Consider the following 18980-nt stretch of genomic DNA (forward strand, 5'->3'; position numbering starts at 1 on the left):
TTTCTGGCCTTCAACTTCTGCTGTCTGTCCCTCAAGTCAGTAAAGGAAGATCTGCGCCCTATAAAATTAATCATAATAATTTTGACATATTTGACAAATATCATAATTCAGCTCTCTCTCATGCTGTTCTAGTTGTGACTTCATCCTATTTGACAGCTGTAGAAAAGATGCCTGCTTCCTAAGTAAAACATTGCAAGAAGGATTCTTTTCACCGATCCTGTTTTAGGCAGAGATTTCTTTCTCACTGTGCCTAACAACTCTGGCCCATAAACAATTGGTGACAATATTGTCAATGCTTGCTTAAGTGTTTGCTGGCAAGTGAACTGTGTTTTTGTTTCACCCATATATTTGGAAGCAGTTAGTTGAACTTTAAGAGTGCTTCTCCGTCTCTTTCAGAGGATAATGTTATTGTACACTGGGTTTCCACATGCCTTCATTTATGCTTTCAGAGTATGTGTGATCTCCGTTTTTCTAGACATTCTACATGTAAATTAATGTCATTTTTGATCAAGGCAAAGGGGTGAACAGGTGTGAGTGTGCCGGAGGTGGTGTGAATGAAAATCAAGCGTGTGCTTCTCATCCAGACCTCTGCCTGCCTTTTTGCAAATGGCTTTCTGTAGACTTTCATTAGTGTTTGTAGGATGTCTGACACTGTGCAGATTTGGCTTCTGCAGCTTCTTTGAGGCAGTATGGTAAGGATCAGTGAGGACATGATACACTGTGTTTGGTGGCCTGAACTACATCAGCTCTACTATGGTCAGTAGTGTGTTTTGAGAAAGCAAAGAAAAAAGTATGTTGTGTCCCTCAGCTTCTCTAATAGATGACAAGCACATATCTGGGCTTGTTCAGCCTAGAGAAGAGGAGGCTCAGGGGTGACCTTATTGCTCTGTATAAGTACATTAAAGGAGGCTGTAGCGAGGTGGGGGTTGGCCTGTTCTCCCATGTGCCTGGTGACAGGACGAGGGGGAATGGGCTAAAGTTACGCCAGGGGAGTTTTAGGTTAGATGTTAGAAAGAATTTCTTTACTGAAAGGGTTGTTAGGCACTGGAACGGGCTGCCCAGGGAGGTGGTGGAGTCACCATCCCTGGAAGTCTTCAAAAGACGTTTAGATGTAGAACTTAGGGATATGGTTTAGTGGGTACTGTTAGTGTTAGGTTAGAGGTTGGACTCGATGATCTTGAGGTCTCTTCCAACCTAGAGATTCTGTGATTCTGTGAAATTGTTTCAGAAAAGTTCTTGTAGGTCTTCTCAGGAAAAGCAGCCTGACAAGGATGAAGAAAAAAGAGGATCGTTTAGATATCACATAACAGTAGAGATGGAAGATGCCTCAGAGAATGTTTAATGTGCTGTAGTGCACTTTTTATCCAATAGCATTTTTCTGTGCCTTGCCTTTAGAGCTTGCCTACAGATAGTCCTTGAAAATGCATATAACATTGTTCGTTGTTTTTTGTTTTAGAAACCTGTTGTCTAATTGCATGTTCTTATTCATTTTTTAAACCTATAAATCCATCTTCATGATTTCACCTTTATATTAGCTGTATATCTAAAGATGCTGAAATCTATGGTAGTAAATATTCGCTTTACAAACTAAACTTTGTTCATAAATGATGAATAAAATAGTCACCTGTTGTGCAATATAATGGAAATCCTCCTGACTTGACTTTAAAACTGATAGCCATTTCACTCTGCGTCGTCATGGAAAACTAGAGTTCCTGCAAAGAGGGGTGTTTAGTATTTGACCAAAGTCATCATGCACTGTGCACTACTTATTCCAATAGCATTTGTATTTTGGTAGCTCCACAGGTTCAAAGCTCAGATTTTCACTGGTTCCAAGACATAATCATTCTCATGGATTTCAGCAGAGAGTAAAATTTCTGCAGAAAAAAATGTAGATTAATGTAAAACGTAACAACTCTTTAGTATGCAGTAAATAGATGTGTTTGCTGACACCATCTTTTAATTTGTAGGGAGCAGTTTCCCACACAAGTGACAAAGACTTTTTTATAGCTTCTTTGGCAAATGTCTTCCTTGTGCCTTCCTTTCCCTTGTCCTGCTTCATTACTCACATGTTTACAAGCATCTTGTATGGACCACTCTTCCTCACCTACCATGTCCTAAATCCTTTGGAAGACTCCTGCATGAATTATGTGTTAGGTATAAATTACACATTTTTATGCAGCAGATACAAATTCGAGACCAATCTTCATTGTGTAGAATGCTCTCTGCTATGGAATTGTATATCTTATGTTAAGCTGATAGGAGTCATTATTCTGATTGTTTTAAATCCTGTAATAAAAATGCCCATAAAGTCTGAATCAATTGGGCAGAACAAGCATGTGATAGCCATAAAAACCAGCCAAATGCATATCTAGATAGTCACCTATAATGCAACATTTAACATGGGCAGTTACAGACTCCTTATTCGTATCTAGGTTTAGGTTCATATCTCATTTTCTATGAGAAAATCAGAGCTGAAAATGGGGGAAATTCTAATTAGTTTTACACATTTTGCAGAAAGATTAACATTTTTTATAACATATAATCATCATATTATATGATATCTATGTAATCTTTGTGATTAGTTAAAAAGTTGTGCATTTGTTCTAATTTCCTGCTTTTTTTAAACCAGTTCTTAAATTATACAGGTAGCCTGTTGCTAATTATATTGCATAGTTGATTCCCTATTTCATTTTCACTGTTTCCTTCCTATGGAGCCACTTCAGCTCCTCTCAGTCTTCCTTTTCCCAAGCAACAAACAACTAGTGGAAAAATGTAATTTTACTCTAAAAAAAATAAATAAAGTTTTAATTTTTAAATGCATGTTAGGTTATTGTATATAAAATACTCCACAATATTTCAATGTCAAAAAGAAATTCTGAAACGTGTTTCAAAACCAAATCCTGATTTCATTTTCATTTAATTTATTTTATATTGTTTGTACAGGATTGTATGAACAATATAAATTGTTAAACATTTCATCTCCTTTGCTAGATCAAAGTGACTACTGTTCATTCTGTATTGAAGCAGATTGGGACTTTGGTCTAGAAAATACAATTAACATTTATGATAACAATTAAAGAAGTAGCTTTTTTCAAAATCCTTGTTTTATCTGGAAACCTATTCCTAGAAAAAACATTTTACAATCATTTTCTGTGATCATATGGCTCAACATGTCAGTACTACTGATAGTTAGGGAACAATTAAAATGGCAAAAAATACTGACCATTTTAGAGGAACAGCTTGACAGATTTTGAGAATGTCCTTTTGCCTGAATTTTCATACAAATGTACACATTTTCTTTATGTGATCTTTGCAAAGAGAATAAAATTTGGAATGTTAAAGTTTTTGGTAAAAGATAATTTTAGTTTCAATCTATGATTTATTTTTTTTAAATGTTGTGTTACAGTTTATAAAATTCTTACCTCCTTGTTTTGTTGTAATAAAGCTAGACTTGCTCCAAATTTTCAATATTGGAGATTCTATCAGGAGAAGAGTCAAGTTTAACCCTGTGGTTTCCAATAGCAATATTTACTGTTATTATGTTGTTATTATGTTCACATCCTGTGTGATATGATGATGAGTACATTAAAAGTGGGTCAAATTAGATTAGGCGGCATCATTAAACCTTGCCTTTTTATTATTAAAAGAGAAATATATCTTTTCTAATATCTCATTAATACTAGGTACCAAAATATAATGTTTTTTTTTGTACTAGTTATTGTGCATGAATTAAAGAACAAATGGTTGATCCATTTACAGCATATGTCAAAGGAACTGTACCATTTAAAATCGTATATTGTCTTACGGTTTGCTAACAAAACCAAGTATGGTTCAACAGAAGACAAAATTATAAACTAAAGAACCAAAACCAAAACATCTCTTCTTGGTTAAATATTTTGTGTAACACCAGTGCATTAAGCTATGCCTTATTATCTCATGCTTTAATATGTTGACTCTGGAATGGTTCTCTGTGAGAAAACAAACATTTGTCTTTGAAAGCGTATTTTGTTCAACAGTTACCATCAGTGCTGGACTTTCTCATCAAAATTCTTGCTGCTTGGTGATATAATTGATTTATTACAATGAATCTAGTTAGTTGACCACAGAAGTTAATGAAATAAGGGAAATCTAAATCCCTATTCTGATCGTGTCTTCATTTTACATAAGTACTTGGGGAAAAGGATTAAAGTTTAATTATGAATCCCTTTCATGCCTTTTTTCATCTTTTCCTAAAGTGTTTAATAATTGCTTTGACATACATCTGCCAAGCACTTTTCCCCAGCTCTAGAGACCATACTTTCAAAAGAAATTTTAACATGTGTTGCCCCAAAGACATTTTGGAGTCATTAGATGTACAAAATCCTTACTCCAAGTGTAAAAATGTGCATGCAGAATGAATAGTAGCATGTGAAAAAAGTGCTAATGAGAACTTCTAGTACCTTTATCAACCAGCTGAAATGTAGATGAAGAGATCTTTACATTTTAGAGTAATATAGGGGTATAGTAAGTAGCTTGACACAGTGAAATTATGCTGACCTTGTATCTCTGTAGTTTAAGGACACAGAACAATATTTTGTTTATCATTAGCTATAGCTGGAGGCAGCAGAGTCTTCCTTTTCTGTGTTCTGCTCATGCTACAAGAACTCTGGAGACCAGCATTGACTCAGTCTCAGAGGATTTGCATCTGCATGTGTCTGGCATTTAGTTTTTGAAGGCTCCAGGATAGCCAGCTGTTGAGATGTAGAGTTTGGTGCAGATCCATTAGGGAGCATTTTAATTAAGAGTTAGAGTTAGGGGGCATTTTAATACTATTGTAGGTTGAAATGCTCCTGAGAGTTTGGTTCTTCTGTGACTGAATGTTTTTAAGGAAAAGTTGTGCAATTACTACAAAAAGCTTAGATTAATCACAGCTGTACGCCAAGTACTATCTTGCATGTGCTTGACTTGGACTGTGTCACAGACTGCTGTGCTTTTAAAGACATCTTTCAAAGCACTAACGGGATTTTATGAGTACGTGGACTTTTTTTATTTACCATATTCACTCGTTCACTTGTTTTTTGTTTGCTTTTCTCCCCACTGCAGACTATGTCAGAGAGTCACAATGATCATGCACAACACCAGTTCAGCCTCGTCCCTGTTTGGAAATGTGAGCTCCTTCTGGAAGAGAGATTCCCATGGACCAGGACTACTTGATGAAGCAGCATCGCTCATTGGCAGCTATGATTTCCCTCAGACCACAGAGAGTTTTCCCTTCTCCACTGTGGAATCAGTAAACACATCCCTAAATGCCACAAGTAAAGACCCTCTGGGTGGACATACAGTCTGGCAAGTAGTTTTGATTGCTTTCCTCACTGGGATCCTTGCACTGGTGACCATCATAGGAAACATCCTAGTGATAGTTGCATTTAAGGTTAACAAACAACTGAAAACAGTCAACAACTACTTCTTGTTGAGTCTTGCTTGTGCGGATTTGATCATTGGTATTATTTCCATGAATCTTTTCACCACATACATCATCATGGGCCACTGGGCTTTGGGAAACTTAGCCTGCGATCTTTGGCTCTCCATTGACTATGTCGCCAGTAATGCCTCTGTCATGAATCTCCTTGTCATAAGTTTTGACAGGTATTTTTCCATCACTAGGCCACTTACGTACAGAGCCAAACGAACAACTAAAAGGGCTGGAGTGATGATTGGTTTAGCATGGGTCATATCTTTTGTTCTTTGGGCCCCTGCCATATTGTTCTGGCAGTATTTTGTTGGGAAGAGGACTGTGCCTGCTGATGAATGTTTTATCCAGTTTCTAAGTGAACCTATCATCACTTTTGGCACTGCCATAGCTGCCTTTTACTTGCCAGTCACCATTATGAGTATTTTGTATTGGCGGATCTACAAGGAGACTGAGAAACGCACCAAAGAGTTAGCAGGGCTACAGGCTTCAGGCAGCGAAGCAGAGGCAGCACGCTTTGTGCACCAGACAGGCAGTTCCCGGAGCTGCAGCAGCTATGAGCTGCAACGGCAGAGCATGAAACGCTCAACCCGAAGGAAATACAGACGCTGCCACTTCTGGCTCACAATGAAGAGCTGGGAACCCAACACGGACCAGGGGGACCAAGAGCACAGCAGCAGTGACAGCTGGAACAATAATGATGCTGCTGCCTCCCTTGAAAATTCAGCCTCCTCTGATGAAGAAGACATTGCTGCAGAGACCAGAGCCATCTATTCGATTGTGCTGAAGCTTCCTGGTCACAGTGCCATCCTTAATTCCACAAAACTGCCATCCTCAGAAGATTTGAATGAGTCAGGGGATGAACTGCAGAAATCTGACACAGAGTCACAGGAAAAGAAATCTAAAAAATTGCACCCTTCCAAAAGCATTCAGGATGGTGGAAGTTTCCAGAAGAGCTTTTCAAAGCTTCCAATTCAGCCAGGGTCAGCAGAGACAGCTACAGCTTCTGATGGAATCTCATCGGTGACCAAGACATCTGCAGCCCTGCCCTTGTCCTTCAAGGAGGCAACCCTGGCAAAAAAGTTTGCCTTGAAAACCAGAAGTCAGATCACAAAACGAAAACGAATGTCACTTATCAAAGAAAAGAAAGCGGCACAGACACTCAGTGCCATTTTGTTTGCCTTCATCATTACCTGGACCCCATATAACATCATGGTTCTGGTGAACACCTTTTGCAACTGTATCCCCAAAACTGTCTGGAACCTGGGGTACTGGCTTTGCTACATCAATAGCACGGTGAACCCTGTTTGCTATGCACTGTGTAACAAAACATTCAGAAACACTTTCAAGATGTTACTGCTGTGCCAGTGTGACAAACGAAAACGACGCAAACAGCAGTATCAGCAAAGGCAGTCTGTCATTTTTCATAAGCGGATCCCTAGGGAAGCTTCATAGAATAGTATTTTTTAAACACCTTAAAAATAATGGAGGATGGGACTGGATGGGATGAGATGGAATGGGAAGGGACAGGACAAGATGGGATGGGTTGGGATGGGTCGGGATGGGATGGGACAGGACGGGAGGGTACGGGATTGGGATGGGGTGGGAGGGTGGTTCCAGGGTGCTGATTCAAACATTTAAATATCAAGACATGAAAGCAGCTGCCAGGCTTCTGTATCCTTTTAATAAATCCACTTTAATATAAAAATCAAGTCTGCATTCAGCAAAAACTAACAAACTTCAGCGTTTTTACTAAGGAACGAAAGACTTAATAAAGTTTTCCTACAAATTTGCAAGAAGCTGTATAGCAATTATAAACCCATTACTGATCTGCCCAGCTCTTTGATTGTAATCAACTCTGGGATCTCAGGTAAGCACATCTAGCTAGCCCAACTCTTCTGTTTCCAAGGAATCCAACAACTGTCAATTCCAGTCACACACAGATGTAGCAAGCTAGCAAAACAGGATTATGAAATCATTTGAGACACTGTATAGGTTGCAAAACTGCTTCTTGTTGTCCAGGTAGAGCTTCCTGTCTACTTCTCTTTTGGTGTATTGTTAATTGTACCCCTGATTGCCAAGTATCTACATGTGCAGCTCATGTTATATATATGTGTGTGTGAGTGTGCATGTATGCAAAACATACATTCACACCTCTACAATACACACATACCAGGAAAGAGGTGATCTATTGGTCTAGGTTTTACAGGGCCCCACATCACTGTTGCACGTAATCGAAATTTTAAAAAAACAATATCAGAAAGTCTTATAAATATTTATCTCATTGTTCACCACCTGAAATTCAGGTTTGGTTTGCAACTAAAACACTGTCCACATTTCAAATCGAGAGAACCAAAGCGTAGCCTGTGAGTCTGACAGTCTACTGAGTTATATATCAGAGCATATGCCCAGTACAACCTTTGTCTTCAGCACAGTATCTCTCCGCAGAGTGATCATGCTTCTTTAAAGGATATGAAAGGAGTTGAAGATTGCCTTGAGGGCTCTGCCCTCAACGTAGTGTGTGGGATGGCAAGAGCCTCTGGGCCACCGATCGTTAAAGGTTCAGGAGCCAGAAGGATGTGGCCATGAGCAGCAGCTCCATTTCTTGCTCATCCCCAGATGATCTTCAGATGCAAAAGATGTGTGTAAAATAAATCCTTTATTTTTGTACATGAAGGACACTCACTATAAAGTGTTTCTTTTCCAGAATCTGTGTGAAAAATCATCAGTAGAAGTGTACCTAAATCTGTTAATTGCCAGGTTATTTGGTGTTTCAGAAAATGTGAGTGTTGCCAATTTGTAACCTGGTAATTTTTAATAGAGAAAAATTTAAAAAGGGCTTTCATATTTATAGCTTAGACATGACCAGTATTTCCTGGTATTTGTGATGTGGTCTGCACCAAACATAGTGTGATTTATAAAAGTCAGAGATCCCCCAGGGAAAGGATTGTACTTTAAACTATTGTTCTAAATCTGATTTAGTTACATGTTGAAAGATAATTTTGTATTCTTCTTTGAACTGACCAAAACTTTTTTTATTGCTTAAACTCTTGTTTTGCTGAAAATAAAACAAAACAAATTTCTTCTTTTGCAAAGGGGCATCAGTGTTGTGAACACAGAACTGATGTAAAAGCTGCTTTTGTATTCAGTGTGAGATGGTGTTTACAGATGATTTTGACAACAGTGGAAATATATTAAATGGTGTCTGTGTATCTGAACTATTTAATTTTGTGTTATGTTCATATGGAGAAATATTTATACATACTTCACCAAATGTTTTATTTAATGTTGATAAATATTGCTCTTCAGTCTTCAGCTGTAGTGTCCTTTTAAAGTGATTCATAAAGGTCTGCTTGAGAAATGAATAGAGTATACCTAGCTTTCTTGTCACTAAAACAAATGCTCTTGACATACAAATCTTTCTTTTGTATGAGTTGTTTAAAGTGTCTACCTAAAAGTAAGCTTGTAAATGATATTGTAATTCTACTTCAAGTACAAGTTCAATATACAGTAAGAAAAAAAAAAAAAGTTAAAGCTTCATCTATATGTCATGAGTGCATTTTGAGCTAAAGATGCCCAGATTTGGTTTACCAGTTTGGTAGACACACAGCCAAAGACTTGCAAGGCACCCACATTGCAAAGAAAATGAAAGACCTTTTTTTATAGAAAGAAGTATATATTTGAAATATATTCATTACTCAAGTTGACCTAACTAATCTTTTAACATTTAAATATGTACCTATATCTATATATATTGCCATATTATTATCTTCTGATATTTAGAGTAGTGCTGTGCCCCTAATACACAAAATGTGAGAGCATGTAAGGAAGCCAGAGTTCATCAGGGGGATTTATGGTATATTAGTATTGATTTTACAATGGGAAACTATTAATTTTTAATGAAGCAAAGCTTCTTTGAAAGCGTCTGTCACCACTGTTTACATAATAGGAAGAGTTAAACCCTTGGACTGTTATAAGAGAGAAATAAACAACCTGTCTTTTGATGTGTGAACAGGCTTTAAAATGTTATTGCAGGCATCATAAATTGTGTATGTATACACGTTGTAGCACAGATCAATTTTGTTATTATTTATTTAATGGAATATGCACTATAAAATATTAAGAATTTGGCTGTTGCAAGTACAGTGGGGATCAAATTAATTTGTATCCTATATGTCTACGTGTTTGCATTAAACCCATGCACACACACAAATTGTAAGTATAGGCACAAGAGGATGTATTATTTATGAACATAGGCACACGCACATGGTAGGTTTCAGAAGAAGAACAATGCAAGACCCAAAGATACAATCTGACACAGGATTACTTTTAAAAGGTAGAAATTATGTAAAATTGCATCTGTTTACAGGAAAATTAATCAGAAACATGATAGAAAGCATCAATCTGAGGGCAAACAGCTCAGTCCCATAACCATTCCTCACATTAAAAGCTGGCTTTCAGAGACCAGGCATCATCCCCATTAGCTGCAATAATAAATGATTAGATTCCATATGAAGAGGATCAAAGAATCAGAGGAGATAGCCAGACAGGCACCACTGGATTGTCTGCAGCAAGCTTTGTAGAATAGACCCCAATCACTGTCAAGCACCAAATAGCTCTAAGACAACAAAATCCATTGTTATACAAATGCAAAATTGTATGACAGCTTCCGTACCAGTAGAGGCTGTGAGATCTCTGTCTGATCCAGAGATCCAAGGACAGGTGTCATGGTGCACTAAGTGCTTTATCCTACCACAGCACAACATGCTTCCTAGAATTTAATCTGCAGAGGCCACTGTTCTAAAGTTAAACAAGTACAGAAAGGCCTGAGCAGTTCCCCAGGTTTGAACACTTGGATCTATATAGACTGAACAATAAGTGACCTGCAGAAATGTATAGTTTTGTGAGGATACCCATGCCAATGTTGTGAGGCAGGTGATGACCTTCCTCAATTATGTACAATTTCATTTTCTTATTTGGTTGTCTTGAGTTTTATATTTCCTTACTTCTTCTGTAAGAATATCCTGAAACATCTTGGCTCAGTCTCAACCTTGTGTATATAAGAAGTGAATGGAACTCTTCCAGTACGCTCAGTTTGCCTGTATGGAATAGAAACATCAAAAGAAAAATGATTTTTTTGTCTTTTTTTTTTTTCCAATCATCAGCATCAGTAATTTTGAATCTATGGACATCATTATGCTACTACATATACAGTAGGGATAGTCATGGAGCATCATGCTAAGCCACTTATAAACTGCATTTCATTTGCCCCCTTGATTATCTCATTACCTAGGCACCCCCATTCAAATGTATGGTTGAGATTCCTAAATCTCATTCTCCCCAAAATGTTTTCTGGATACTTTTCATAAAATGTTTTTCAAGCCTGTCTTGGTATCAGACTTTATTCCTTTCAAAAAATCTCCATGCCAAATTAAACTGCTCCAAGGGCATATTGCTAGTGTTGAGGTCTAGTACTTTCTTTTCTGAGACTTACCAAGAGGAATTGGAGCAGGATCCTTTATATATAAACATATATATATATATATATATATATATATTCATTTTGTCTCTTAGGTGTTTACCCATACTTTCTTCTGGGAGCAGGTCGAAATGGTATATATTTGTAGATTGCTTTCTGTTAACCCAAAGGTTATGTACAAATGTCTGCTGGAGTTGCAGTGTTTGATGATGGCTGTCTTCTCTGTCCCTGAAGTGGACTCCCAGGATACCCAAGTACTTCTATTGGGAAGCTTAGATAGATCATATATGACATTCAGGTTTTCAGAGAATTAAAAGTTTTATTTAACTAGGATTCTCTTCCTTGTACCAGGCATAGATCATTTATTGATTTTGCACTTCGCTATTTCTGTAGACAAATGGTGGGAAAATACTAACTTGTAAAGTGTGTTATTTGGGCATTTTTGTATTCCAGCTTTAAGGATGAGCACACATAGGGTAGCTAATTTGATTGTGTTGTTTGTTGGAAAGAAGTTGATATGAATAGGAGTGTTTGGAGCTGTTATTTTCCACACTGTTTATTCCATTTCATACCCCATGGCACCACAATTGACTGAGCTTGATCATCACAGTATTTGATGTCACTGATAGGTCTTCACAGTCCTAACTGGCAAACTTATTTACTGTGCCACTGTGGTATTCAGGACTTTGTTTACTTTTCACCACTCCCATGGCATCTTAAATGCATATATTATAACACAGATTGTCTTTTTTTTTTTTATCTTCAAGAAAGATTGTTATGGTTATTTACATATACACACTTAGATGTGCTTGAAGACTTTTTGATTCATTTTAAATACTTAAATGACCAGAGAAAATGTAGTTAACCTTGACAGAGATCATTTTCATGGTTTATTCCAATGTGTATCAAGTGGCATGCGTTTTGTACTTATCCATCTCTATGCACTTTGCATATCTCAGAAGGATAACATATGTATGACACAGTACTATATATGTGCATACAGAGAGAGGCACACATACCTACAGTGATGTTTATGGAAGTATATATAAAGTTATGCTGACATTGTCAGCCATAGTGAACATTGTCTTTGATGCCTGATCAGTTGTAACTGGACAGTTTAGGTCTGCTCTGCTTAGCTACAAGAAAAGTTTTCACATCTTTCCTTAGTGCTTATTTTTAAAAATGCCTTGTCCTTATTTATGAACATGCTGTTCTTAGTGTATTGTGCTGGCTCTTTGGACACTACCCAAAATTTAGAAATGCATGACACACTCTGAGCTTTTGCACCGATACTGTACTAGGTTCAACTCCATTAGCTTAACCAAAACCACTCTGGCTTGACCAAATGTGAAGATGGCTTTGGGTTCTAAGGATGGATTCTGTCTAAGTTTACCAAAGAGAAATAGGGGTCCCAAACTCCTGAAATCATGCAAACATCACAGTCAGTTTCTCAGTTTGGTTACATGAATGCAGGCACTATTAAAACAGTTTGAGGTGGAAAAGTATCATCCTTCCCCACTCCATGCTATTGCTCTGCCCTTTCTGTTATATGGAATAGTACTTTTCATTTGCCAGTCCCACAGGTGGAATTGTGCAATTTAAAAAACAAAACAAAACAAAACATATATATATATACACATATATATTTATATATATATATATATGCTTGTTTGTGTGGTAGAACTGAGAAAAACACAGTGTAGGTATATCTAGGTCATTTGTCCTTTTCTGTTTTTGTAAATAATAAATCCTTGACTGAGTTTAACTGGCATGTATGATGCTGACCTCAGGGAAGGTCTTATGAAAATGGTGATAAAATAGCTGATCTCTGGTGAGAAGAGCTAACTTGTTTCCAAGCTAGTGAAGCTATACTATGTATTTAACTTGGCAGTAAGCTTGGAAAAAGAACAAGGCATTTAAAGTTTTTATAGATGTGCACATCCTCTCTGCACAGGGGTGAATAAACACATGCAAACACTTCCCAGAAAAGTTCAGTGTGTGAATGACTCTGGGAGCCAAGAGTACGCATTACCAACAGCCACACTTCTGGCATGGCAGCCTCATACCCCACTCAAACATCTATGAAACCTTATTATAGGGCTAAATAATTGGGCATTCATAGGGCAGTGTGGTTTATTTGTCTGTGTGTTTGTGCATGCACATATATGCATTTTCCACGATTTTTACAGGAAATTCTTACTCTCTCAAGGCCAAAAATTTAGTGCTGTATCTGGAATGAAACAATGCCTGAAGTGCTCCAATGATTAATACTTGGTCATAGCTAATAATTAGATAAGCACATGACAGTGTACAGAGAGAACTTTTAAATTTTCTTTTTCAAATCTTCATAGTAGCATAGTTAATTTCCTTAAAATACCCAAAAGAACTGAAAAGTTTTACACTGTCATGGAAATAAAGTCTCTGGATAAGAAACTGATTTCTTGAATTTTCTTCAAATTATCCAGTCCTCTTGAGAATATTTTTCTTCTGGGTTGAAATCTCTGGGTTAACAGAGATTTTTAACAGAAGCAACCATAGTCACTCCTCAAATGTGATCTAGCCTAGAGGTGTCAAAGTGATGAGGAGATGGCCTTCATTATTTTGTGGTTAACAAGGCTACTTTAAGAATAGTTATCGTTGTGGCACAGACCAGCACCACAGCATGATTTAAGATAAAAGTCAATTTACTATGAACCCTGTATTGTGTGAATATATCACAAGAAATAGACCTATTTGGTATTTCCTGATGCTCCGTAATTTTTCTCCAATCATTATTTTCACTTTTCATAGTGATTCAATCCCCTCCAGCTGTACATACCTATTCAACACTCTCTTCCATCAATGTAGAAGTATGCCATTTTTAGCACCTACAAAATCATATTTATTTCCCTTCCCTTCCCTTCCCTTCCCTTCCCTTCCCTTCCCTTCCCTTCCCTTCCCTTCCCTTCCCTTCCCTTCCCTTCCCTTCCCTTCCCTTCCCTTCCCTTCCCTTCCCTTCCCTTCCCTTCCCTTCCCTTCCCTTCCCTTCCCTTCCCTTCCCTTCCCTTCCCTTCCCTTCCCTTCCCTTCCCTTCCCTTCCCTTCCCTTCCCTTCCCTTCCCTTCCCTTCCCTTCTGCTTGAAGGGAAATATTGAGTAGGATTACATATTCACTGCTGCTCTCAGAAGCAAGATGCTTAGGGAATTATCCAGGATTGACATCAGTACACTCAATGCGTGAAAGTGCCTATTCAGAAGTTAAAGGTTAAAAAAGCATGAATTCTATTGCTCATTGCTTTCTGAAAGAATTAAGAAAACACTAAATACAATGTGATGTTTTGCAGTTGTAGGCTGTAGAATTTGTAAGCGTTCAATGAAGAAGATACAGTTTTTTTCACATAAATTGTCCCTGAGTTTCCAGAGGTGTCCTCTTACCCAGTTTGCTCCTGCCCCAGTCATGCCTGTGTCACTTTAGTTCCCAGGATTTGTGCCCTTCTTCCCTTCCAAAGACCAAAAAAAGTCACCGGGCTTTTGTCTAGTATGAAGCTGGAAATGAGTTCCTGGTACTTGCACCCTACTGGGGGAAGGGTGTGGGCCACGGAAGTCAAGACAAGTTGTTACAAAAATGAGTCGTAAGCTTCCTGCTTCGACTTGGAGATACGGAGTATTTTTGTGATAGAAGTAGAGATAACATTACAGGAATCTGATGAACATACTCTGTGTTTCCTGATGTGCCTTTCTGTTCTTATTAATTGAAAGGTTTCTGTGCTGTTCTTCTGATTTAGGATCAAAACTAGTTCTAGAGACATTATCTGAATATATATATATTTAAAGCTTTAATATTTAAAATAAATTTATATTGTTCTCATTCTTTCTGAATTTGAAATATGGGGCAAATTACACTCAGTAAATGAGCACCTCAGAAGCCTCTTTCATAAAAAGGGATTTGTAATTTTACCCCTTATCAGACCCTGCTTTTGTTCAGCCAAAAGTAGTAGAGATGAACTTACTGGAAACAGATGAAACAACCAGAAAGCAGTAAAAGTGAGAGCCTCACCTTCTGCTACAAAAACTGGCAGTGCTTGCACTCAAAGTCTTGTATCTACTGAGCTAGTAGTAGCCATCCATTCAGATAGATACTATCCAAACACAAATATTTATTAATATTAAAAATATTAAATTAATTGGCCAGGTTGTTCTGGTTCTGCAAACAGGTTCTGTACTGCATGGCAATTCACCTGCTGACTTTTAAGTAAAGTTCTGTGTCTAGGGAAACTGTTAGCAAGAATAATTGGTCCTAAGTCATACTGATGGCATTTTGCAAAACACTAGTACATTAATGGGGAAAGTAGAGGTGGATAATGATGGAGAGTTATTGTTTGCAATTGTTTTCCTCAGTAGCAACATTTTGGATATCCTTTCCTCTTTCAATTAAATAAAGACAAAGTTAAAAGAAAATACCCAGAGACTGACTTAAATACTGTTGTAGGCATTCTCCCTTCTGGAATCACTGCCAGCACTGCAGTCTGTAGGACAGAGGGTGGGTGGCTGTGTGGTGGTAGACAAATGAATGCATCAGCCCCAGTTGAGCATCTAATGAACTTTCACATTTCTCCTTTAACCACACGGGTGTTAGCCCAAAGTGTGCTGTACAAACTTGGCGCCCACTGAATTCCCACTGTGGAACATTGTGTTCTTAAGGGATTTTTTCATTATTTATTTATTTATTTATTATTTTTTATCCCTTCATATAAAGCTAATCAGGTGGCACCTTCCCATGTGGAACTTTCCTTACAAATGTATTATTATTGTAATCTACAAATGCCTTTTACCCTGTATGCTCCTGATAACAGTTGCATTAGTATAAGCTGATAAAGTCATTTCTTTAGTTGCCGCTCATGGAGAGGCTTGCTAGTTAAGATAAAAAGTAAATGATGTGATATAAGAGTCATATCTGATTGTACAGTGCATTGTCTGCCAAGCAGTTGGTGATGTAAGGTTTACATAACCACTAGATGTTGGTTGAACTTTTGAAATATATTTCCGTGTTCTTTTTTTCCTCTCTGAATCCAATAGAGAGGCAGAATACCGAACAAGCAATCAAGAAAAATGTAACCTTAAAGTAATTTGAGATTACTACAAGAACAGTAAATGATCTAGAAACAGTGCTTTGGAAGTCTTCATCAAGTACATCCTTTCCTTTGGTGAAACTGTTACTCCCCTCAGTCTGGGAGGCCTCTGTGCAGACATAGGTTTGTAGTAGGGAATGTGGACTCCATCCATGCATGCTGGTGTTTTCTGGCTGCTATCAGTTTTCTTGATGTCACAGGTGGCTGCTTGCTGAAACCGCTCCATGCTCTGGTAGCAGCCGTGGCCACCGGCCTTCGCTGAGGTCTGACCCAAGCCCAGTGCCAGCTCACAGCCAGGCCCCTACTGTGCTCCCAAGGCCCTTTCTGCCCCGTGTCACACTTTGCAGCCGCCTACACACACTCCAGGCCTCTTCCCAGTCCTCCTGTGCCCTGCTCTGAGCCAGACAGCAGCCTGCAGCCAAATTCACTGGGAGGACATGAGCAAGACCCAGCAAGGCCTCAGCAGCCCCGGGCCTGCCACCAGCCCCTTTCCTTCCGCCTGCTGCTGGGCTGCGCGCTCCCACAGCACAGACCATGGCTTCTGAAACCATTTCCAGCTCCATTGTGAGCCGCATCACCCGTTACTGCCAGCATTAGAGAAAAGTGGAAATGAGGAATTGCTTATCTCTGGCCTATTTTTTATTCTTTTTTTTTCCTTTCAGATGATGTATGTATAATGCCTATTTGTTTGGGGGAAAGACCGCAGGCTACAGATGCAGCACTTTGGTAGATATTTTAACATATTCAGAGAAGGGAAAATTCAGTCACGCAAATAGATATCTTGGATTTTTTTCCTCATTTACTGAATTCATCACAGAAAATTTAACTCACCTCTGGCTACACAAGTGTCTTCCTGCACTTTAGATAGTTGAGCAAGTTTCCCACGTGCCAGTTTGTTCAGATTTCTTCCTTCATCTGTATCCTCACTAACGGTTTCTTGAGTTAGTGAGCTTTTGCCTTTTTGATGGTGCATGGGTCTGTTTGCACCAGCTTTGTGTTAACTTCAGAATCCTAGCTATCAGGAGCAATCTAGCTGTGGTATGAAGCTCCTCTACCTTATTTTATGGCTCTCAGCATTCTGAATTATCACACACTCACAGACAAGGGGATTTGTCCAGTGTTTTTAATCTACATAAAATTTACTGAAATAATCAAGTACATATAATTGAGCTGTTCAAAATACCAATCCAAAATCCACCCTATTATTTTAAAGTACCATATCAAAATACTTTTATATTTGTCATGGAAGCAAATATCTCAGTGCGTATCCAAGACTAGCTATGTAGCCTGTAATGAGATATAATACAAAACAGATATCCTTCAAATATTTCATTAAATAATGTGACCTAATTCATCCTGGCTGAACAGACTTAGTTTAGCTCAATCCTGCTGTTAATCTTTCTTCAAAATTCTCATTAGCATCAATGGAAATTTTAGCAAGAGGAGATAAATCAGTCTTTTTTTATAGGGCAGATAAATAATGCTTTGGTTTTGTATTTCTTGATAATAAATGTAATCAAATTACATAAAATATAAACACTCAAAGCCTGTTCTGTGCCCTCAGGGAACCCCTTTCACTATCCCAGTGCAGTAAAGCTGCATATAGCAGGAGATATTCCACTAAGACAGTTAAAAATAAATGGGTGTATAAGACTAAACAGCTTAAAAAATCATACTGTAAATGATGTGATTGAGTGAAATTGTATGTATATTTTTCAAGTCTTCAGAATAGTTGAAGTTTTAACTTATTTCAAATTTTTAAGTTGAAATCTATTCATATTTGGAAATTTTGTACAACCTTGTAAAGTTAAATACTATGTCACTGTAATTTATTTTTGTTGTCATATATTGACATATGCTCATTTATATATGAAGTGTACTGTTTATCAATTGCTTCTAAGGCAGCAATAAAAACATGAAAGTTGTTCTCATTCTCTTGTCACTGCTGTCATTTATCTCAAGTATATTTTTTAACTTTACATCAATACATTCAATTTATTCATCAGAAAAAAAAAAAAGGAAATAGTGTATTGTTTTTAACTGTCTTCCCATGCCCAGTAAACACACAGGCAAATCTTGCCTGTGCAGCTGAAAGTGTTGAGGGGATACACTGTAAAGAAGCCCCTGAGAAGAGATTGCCGCTTCAGTGCATCACCCCAAGAGGGCCTCAGGATGTGAATGGGAACAAATAGTCCCAGATGTGTCTCTTTTCCTACCAAATCTGCTTTTACTTTTCAATTGAAAAGTTTCCACATCATTCCACAGAGGTTTTTTAGGCTCTGTAAAGCTCTGGACATTCAGACCTCTTATGAAAATGAGCTTGGGTAGAAGAAACAGAGGGCCATACAAAATCAGTCCCAGCATTGAGACTTGGTTCAGTACCATAGCTCTTCTCCAGTTTCACTTCATCTTGGAGGAGACGTGCTCTTCCTTCCTCCCTCACACATAGTGTGGTGCTCTGGTCAGCTCCCAGCCAGGTGGGGCAGTTGCACCACCCAGCTCTCCAGGAGCGCTTGCATCAGCCCTGCTTGCCTTGTACCTCCCAGAGCCTGGCTGGGTAGCAGAGGGCATGCGTACTTCCCATATATCATGGAGCTCTTGTTGCTAAGACAGTTGTTTGCTTTCTATAGCTGCTACACAGGTAGACTCTTTTCTTGGTGGGTGTCATTTAGTCTCTGCTTGTGACATGGGCCTTTCTTTTTGATCACTACACAATAGTAGTCATACCTGTCACCTTCCAGGAAGGGATGCAAGCTGGGAATTGCAGAACAACTCCCACTGCTGCAGCACAGCTGGATGTGCACAGGTCCCCACTCCCCCAGCCCTGCTCAGCTGACGTTCAGGTGCTCTGTGGTGATCTGCTTGTGCACAGGCCCCAGGCTGAGGAGGATGATGATAGGCATAAGCAGTTAATTACTGCTGGTCACCTGAAAGCACTCCCCATCT

General features: G+C 38.3%; 1 protein-coding gene across 22 annotated transcripts in view; it reads left to right on the forward strand.

The window, feature by feature from the left end:
• CHRM3 (cholinergic receptor muscarinic 3) overlaps positions 1-17965 on the forward strand; it is a 285519-nt gene extending 267554 nt beyond the window's left edge. For all 22 annotated transcript variants that reach the window (XM_068676262.1, XM_068676266.1, XM_068676259.1 and 19 more), the window contains one exon: positions 5083-17965. In XM_068676262.1, the coding sequence (XP_068532363.1) occupies positions 5083-6904 (1822 nt within the window). In that variant the 3' untranslated portion in view covers positions 6905-17965. The remainder of the gene's footprint in view (positions 1-5082) is intronic.
• Positions 17966-18980: the final 1015 nt, after the last annotated feature.

The sequence above is a fragment of the Anas acuta genome, chromosome 3 (assembly GCF_963932015.1).
Source record: "Anas acuta chromosome 3, bAnaAcu1.1, whole genome shotgun sequence".
NCBI lineage: Eukaryota > Metazoa > Chordata > Aves > Anseriformes > Anatidae > Anas > Anas acuta.